Below are 7,271 nucleotides of genomic sequence, written 5' to 3'. Positions count from 1 at the left end.
TGATCATCCAGTCATTGAAGCCAGGTCAAGTCAAGTGTGGGTGTTCTTGTGCATATGCCCTCTCTTCTTATCAGCTGGATGCTTCACTCTCCACTCTAATCCTCTTTGGCTATGTCACAGACTTTGGGCCGAAGAGTTCCCAGGTCTTGCCACACTCCTGGCCATCCAGGTCTCCATCCAGGTTCACAAGAGTCTATTGAATGTTGTAGGGCTTAGCTCGCAGCTTCATTGCAGTTTTTCCCTCACTTCCCCTTATTGGTGAAGAATGTAGCCACCAATCAGAGCGTTTATTCCCATTGAGTCTTAGTTTTGGAAGGGGATCCGATCACTTGCCTTGATGTCTCCTGGGTGAGCAGCTTGCTTGTTCTTGCAGTAATCAGTTGGTCAGCCTATATTGTTTTGTATTTTTCCTGTTGGTCTTTCTTTCAAGAAGTATCTTCTGTTCTTCTAGCCGCTCCAGGCTTGTCTGCCTGTCTTTTCAAGTGGAAATTTCCCACCTCTGAAGATTCTGGATGCTGTCATTATCTTTTAATTCAAAATTTCCACTAATTTTTGAAGCCCCCTCATATAGTGGAAATTGAAAACAAGCTGCTACATCTACACTTTTGCCTCAGGTGAGGACTTTAGACCATGACATAAAGCAATAAAGGAAATTTCCTACAAGGACAAATATCTAAGCAGCAAGGGAAGGGCATTAAAGATGAGCAGGGGTCTAAAGGTGACTTTCAAGAGTTTTCCAATTTTACACAGTCATAATTAAACACTGTCAGCAGGTTTCTTTATTTGAGTCCCAGTGGTATGAAGCTGGTGGTGTTGGGAGCCATAGATGTCAGTGGGACGATGGAGAGCGGGTGGGAGGCATGAAGGCTAAGTTTGCACGTTCTCACAGTGTGAAATTGTGCTTTCTGCATGTGCTCTTTCCAGGGTCTACGAGAAGTTTCCAGGATGGTTTGCTCAGGTTTCCTGAGGGGTGCCCGTGCAAGCGCATCCCTGGTGAGAAGGGTCAGCAGCGCCTCCAGAGACCGTCAGCACCAGGCCTTGGGCATGTCACCTGAAGCTTCAGTGTGCACTGCCCCTGGCAATGCAGGCAGAGTGGTGGAGCTCCTGGGCGGAACCTACCCTCAGGACAACTACACCAACCTCACCAGGAAGATCCTCTCCAAGGTAGGCAGGAATCTGCATAACCAGCAGCATCACCCACTGTGGTTGGTCAAGGAGAGGGTGAAGGAGCACTTCTACAAGCAGTATATGGGCCGCTTTGGGACCCCACTTTTCTCGGTCTACGACAACCTTCCTCCAGTGGTCACAACCTGGCAGAACTTTGATAGCTTGCTCATCGCAGCTGACCACCCTAGCAGGAAGAAGGGGGACAACTACTACCTGAACCAGACGCATATGCTGCGGGCGCACACATCAGCACACCAGTGGGACCTGATGCACTCGGGGCTGGACGCCTTCCTGGTGGTGGGTGATGTCTACCGGCGGGACCAGATTGACGCCCAACACTACCCAGTGTTCCATCAGCTGGAGGCTGTCCGCCTCTTCTCAAAGCATGAGGTAAGTCGGGGGACTCCTCTGTTGCTCAAGGACATTGTGAACATTTCTTGGTGAAGTCACTAATGCTTGTCTTAAGGAAGCCAGTCTAGGCACACCTAGTCTTTGCTGTAGTATCGTCTTTATGAAGTCCTTTGTATAGGCCAAACCTTGAATGTTTTTGATTGTTGGGTTAGCAACTACAAAAGTTAATAGACCTTTGCTTTTACTTGTTTGTCCTTATTTGCTCTCGGTACAATGAGACCCTGAGTTTCGACTTTCCCACTTACAGATAACCCCTTGTTGTTGTTGTGGTTAAGTGCCATAGAGTTGGTTACAACTCAAAGTGACTTTGTATAGGGTTTCTGAGGAGTGGCTGCTGAGCTTGAACCACCGACCTTGTGGTTCAAACTTACCTTGCAGTCCAGCACATTAACCTGCGGACAACCCCCAACTTGTCGTTGTTATGTAAGTTTGCCCTCATTTTGAAATGATTGAACCAGCCCTTCAACAAATTCTTCATCACAATCATTGAAACGAAGCCTATTCACCTGTTCAGACTTACCTAGAAATGCAACTTACATACTTAGGAACAGATCCTATTTGTAACCTGGGGACTGCCTGTACTGACCTACCTTTCTTTAGGTTTCTTAGCGTAGTAGGTGGCTCAGGTTCTTCCGTAACCCACCACGATTGAAGATACAACACTGAAACGTGTTCACTTTAGCCACCCTATAGAGCACAGTTCTACTTGAAAACCTCTGGAGTTTTACTCTGACGTGCATTGTCATGAATCGGAGTTGTTTGGCCTACAAATGCTGTTTTTTGCAGGTAGTGTAGTTCAATCTGGACTCCTGGTGTGGCAATTTAGGATCAGCACTGGACTGCGAACCACAAGGTTGTCAGTTCAAACCCACCAGCTGCTCCTCGGAAATGCTGTGCAGGGTTGCTATGAGTCGGAACCAACTCAACAGAACTTAGCTACAACAACATAAGTTAATCTTGATATCAGGCTGTTAGAGATGAATGGAATTCTCCTATAACGGAAGGGGAGCGATAATTGTAATTGTGTCCTTATTCTCATGTTCTTTCCTTATCCTCTTCTGAGTTCACGATCAGTGGGGATGTCTTAATTACTGGCGTTCTTAAGTATAAATTTGGATGAATAGAGCTTTTTTGACCAGGAAATCTGTCCTTCTGGCCATTCTCAAAAATGCTCTTGCATCTGTTAGATATTATATCCTAAGATATTAAGGCATTTTGGGGTAAGTGATAAAACTCCTAAAAAGCTTGAGTCTATTTCCTAAATAAAGTAATATTACTTGTCCTTCATTCATATTCATTTAAACTATCTCCATTTTGATATTAGAAATAAATGACTTAAAATAAGCACAAGAAGTACTCCTTTACTAGGAACCCTTCTCCTGGGGTCGGGTATGAACTTATTCTTTGGAACAGGAAGAATAATTATCATCACAGAACTCCCTCCTGTCAACACAAGCTAAATGGATTGTTGATGTGAAAGCAACTAGACTGATCCAAGTATAACCATGGCACCATGGCTGTGCTTTATGAAACAAGTCATGGAATGGAATGAGGGAGCTGCGCAGGACTGTTCTCTCAGCCTCTTCTTTCTGTGTGCTCTAGGACCTGCCATGAGCCTTTGGATCTATTTTAACACAATAATGTGCTAGCCTCACACAAAGAGGCCACCTAAGCTTGACCTCAGAAGAGCTTTGAGGCGCATTCTTCTACTTGAAATAGCTGATTACTTCTAACTTAGGAGCACTAACTATTAACAAGAATATAAATTTACTAGGAAAAAACAAGCCAAAGCCTGGACAATAAGACCGGATTGCCACTTTTAATTAAAGTGTATGAAGTGCGGTCATGGCAGCCGACAGGTGCTCAGCCCAGCTTACCTCATTAAAGAGATAACACAAGAAAACACTCACTAATTTATAAGGCTGAATATCATGGGAGTAGTGATGAAGGCTGCACGACTCATCCTATAATTTTAATCGGGGAAAAGACAAGATTGCCATAGAAGTGAGACAGTAGGAAGCAGGGTGGGAGCTGTCTTTGCCTTGTCACGTGGTTTATTTTGGGTCCAGTTTGGCTTGGCTGATTTTGGGCATGGATCATCTAGTTTGCTAATGTTACTGTATATTTTGTCTTATTGTAAAAAAATAATGTCTATCTATCTATCTATCTAAATACACATATATACATATACAAGGAGCTCTGGTAGCGTAGTGGTTACTAATCGGGCTGCAAACCGCAAGGTCAGCAGTTCGAAACTACCAGCTGTTCCGCAGGAGAAAGATGAGGCTTTCTGCTCCTGTAAAGATTTACAGCCTCAGAAACCCTGTACAGGGTCACTATGAGTCAGAACCGACTCCACGGCACATAACAACAATAACATATACATGTATGGATGCATATACATATATAATCTTCTTATAGTTTTGTATGCTTTTATGTTCATTGTTTCACTTACTCCTCTTAACAAAAGTCTGGCAAGACAAATGATTCCACGGCATTCATGAGGACTTTGAGAATCTGAAAAGCTGTCCAGGTTGTTCCACTAGTCAGCGGTAGAGTAAAACTTGAACCCAGGTCTTCTGAGCCCCTTGCTCATTCTGCTATATTGTGTTGATTTTTCAAGTCTTAAAGGGACCTGATTTAGTAAGTGGAAGCTGTCTAAGTTCTTAGAATGGTGTAAGGGGAGAGAAAACTTCTGTTTTGGGAATCTTTGGCCTTAAATAGCATATCATCTGACCTAATATAAACAGCTTCTCAATAATTTTTTTCGTTTTTCTGTTTTTTCCTCTATGAATAACATTTTAAAAACAATTATTTTCATACTTATAAAGGGGTCCTGGGGAACAGCAACTAAGCGTAAGCTTGTTAACCGAAAGGTGGTGGTGGTGGTTCTGTGCAGTGGAGTCGTGGCTCTGCAGAGAAAAGACCTGGCCATCTGCTCCCATGCAGGTCTCAGCCTGGGAACCCAATGGGACACTTCTACTCTGTCCTCTGTAGTAGCTGTGAGTTAAAATTGACTCAGTAGCATACAACAACAATCATACTTTCATTTAATAATCTTTTTAATCATTCTTTGAGTCAGAGAAAGTTGTATTTCTGCAAGAAAAAAAGTGGATTTAGAAGATGCACAAGAAACAATGATGACTCTGGTAATGGATGAGATATAACAAATAAATTTCACTATGAATTACGCTAGAATCATTTTTATGTTTTTAAAACACATACAATAAAAATGAAAACTCTGCCCAACAATAGAGTCTATCCAACAAAACTCCTGGTGTGGCACTGTTGGATCAGCAGTGGACTGCAAATCACAAGATCAGCAGTTCAAATCCACCATCTGCTCCTCAGAAACCCTACACAGTGTCATTAAAAGTCAGAACAAACTCGACGGCACTTATCAGCAACAACATCCAACAATAACAAATTGGAGGTAATCTAATAGGTAATTCAGTAGGTAATCTAATAGGTAATTAAAGTCTAATCTGTTGTGAACCACAGGTTGGCAGTTCAAACCCACCAGTTGCTCTTTGGAAACCCTATAGGGGTCCCTGTGTGTCAGAAATGACTTGATGGCATTTAACAGCAGCAAGGTTCTTATTAGGAGTCCTGGTAGCATGATGGATTATGAGCTTGATTGCTAACTACAAGGTGAGTTGTTTGAATCTACTAGTCGCACCGAGAGAGAACGATGAGGCTTTCTGATCCTATAAAGATTTGCAGCCTTAGAAACCCTATACAGGGTCTCTGTGAGATGGGATCCTCTCAGTGGCACACAACCACCACCCAAGTTCTTTTGGAGAGCATGGTGGCTCTGTAGGATAAACACTGGACTGTGAACCACAAGATTGGTGGCTTGAGCCCACTAGCTACTCTGGAAGGAAGATGAGGCTTTCTGCTCATATCCCAAAGATATGTAGTGTCAGAAATTCTATAATGGTTTCTATGAACCAGAACTGACTTGATGGCACTTAACAACAACAACAAAGTTTTTACTTATATTTAGGGAAAGGATAGAAATTCTGAGTAGCTTTGTTAAGTATTTAAGCACCACTTTGTTAAGTAGTTCTGGTGAAGCTGTGGGCTAGGCCTTGGGCTGCTAACCTCAAGGTCAGCCTTGGGCTGCTAACCTCAAGGTCAGCAGTTTAAACCCACCAGTGATTCTGAGGGAGAAAGGTGCAGCTGTCTGCTCTGTAAAGCAGGTTGCTCAGCAACCTAATGGAGCAGTTATACTCTGTTCTATACGATTGTGGCGCTGCCGTAGGATAATGCACTGGATTGCAATGTTGGTGGTTCAAACCCACCAGCTACTCCTCGGGAACCCTATACAGGGTTTCTATGAATCAGAACCCACTTGAAGGCACTTAACAACAATGAATACAGTTGTTATGAGTCAGCATCCAGTGGATGACAGTGGGCTTGGTTAGTCTTTGTTGACAAAGCAAATCAGACTGCAATGCAATCTGTACACACCAGACCAATAGAAAAGGAAGGAGTGATATAGTAAGTGATCTCAATGTAACAGAAAGAAAAGAAAAAGTATTGTAGATGGATCTCAAAATGGGAGTCCAAATATATTGATATTCACAACTTTAAATGGATTTAACTCACCAAATGAAAACATAGCATATTAGATTGCCTATTGTTCAATTAGAGCATCTGGACACAAAACCACACCAGACACTGCAAAGAAAGGGAATGAAAAATGCTTACTAAGGAAAGCTTGTGAAGCAATATTAATATTAGATAAAATAGAATTTGTGGCAAAAAATGATACATAGGAATTAAGAGGGATAATACATCAACCAGTAAGGTTTATGAATTATGAATTTTTATGTTACCAACATTAAAGTTTTACTATATAAAGCAAGGGTAAAGAATTAAAAGGTAAGTTTGATAAAGCTATAATTGAGGTAGAAGGTTTTAAATTAACTGTCAAAAACCAAACCCAATATATGAATCAAACAATTTGAAAAAAATGATAAAGTTAATTTATATTTATCTTAAAGTACAGTACACACACATACACACACACACACACAGGAGGGTAAGTAAAAAAATATTGCTACTTGGGTTCCAGTTTATACATGTAATGGATTTATTCCAAACAAAGTGTGTTTAAACATGTCTTTGTTGTCAGTTGATGACTGCAGACAACTTCTTTCAGGAATACACTTGTCTTCATCTTAAAAACCCCAAACCACGCCCACAGCCTTCGAGTCAATTTTGGCTTAGAACCATCTTACATAAGTTTACTCAGACTGTAAATCCTTATAGGAACAAACAGCTTCATCTTTCTCCCGGAGTTGGTGTCTCCACAGCACAACTAGGACTCCTTGATTTCTTTTGGGGATCTTAAAAAAAAAGAAGGTACAATTAAGTTAGTTCTTTCTGAGGGGATTTGCTGGGTCTTAAATTCAAGACAGAGAGATCAACTCAGAACATTATGCTGACTATTTGAGTGGATTCCAAAGGGCTCATCTAGATAGATTTTCTCGAAGGACACAACACAGTCATGAGGGCTTATTAAGTTTTCAGAATATTGAAAACTGCATTTGTGAGAAAAAGGCCAGGAAAATTGCACCAAGCAATTTTTTCCTATCATGACAATGTACCTGCTCAGTCTTCGAGGGTAGCAAGGGCTGTCCTTTGACAATTTCATTGAGAAAACTTACACCATCTATCATATATAT

The 7,271-nt window shown here is 41.6% G+C and overlaps 1 protein-coding gene across 1 annotated transcript in view; it reads left to right on the top strand.

Moving 5' to 3' along the window:
- The first annotated feature begins 937 nt into the window (after positions 1-937).
- FARS2 (phenylalanyl-tRNA synthetase 2, mitochondrial) overlaps positions 938-7,271 on the top strand; it is a 615,217-nt gene continuing 608,883 nt past the window's right edge. Inside the window, exon 1 of the mRNA XM_006864111.1 lies at positions 938-1,557. Within this exon, the coding sequence (XP_006864173.1) occupies positions 946-1,557 (612 nt within the window). The 5' untranslated portion in view covers positions 938-945. The remainder of the gene's footprint in view (positions 1,558-7,271) is intronic.

Source organism: Chrysochloris asiatica, unplaced genomic scaffold, assembly GCF_000296735.1.
Source record: "Chrysochloris asiatica unplaced genomic scaffold, ChrAsi1.0 scaffold00060, whole genome shotgun sequence".
In the NCBI taxonomy this organism is placed as follows: Eukaryota; Metazoa; Chordata; class Mammalia; order Afrosoricida; family Chrysochloridae; genus Chrysochloris; species Chrysochloris asiatica.
The sequence above is the reverse complement of the archived record's forward strand: the minus strand, read 5'-3'. Positions and strand labels throughout refer to the sequence as shown.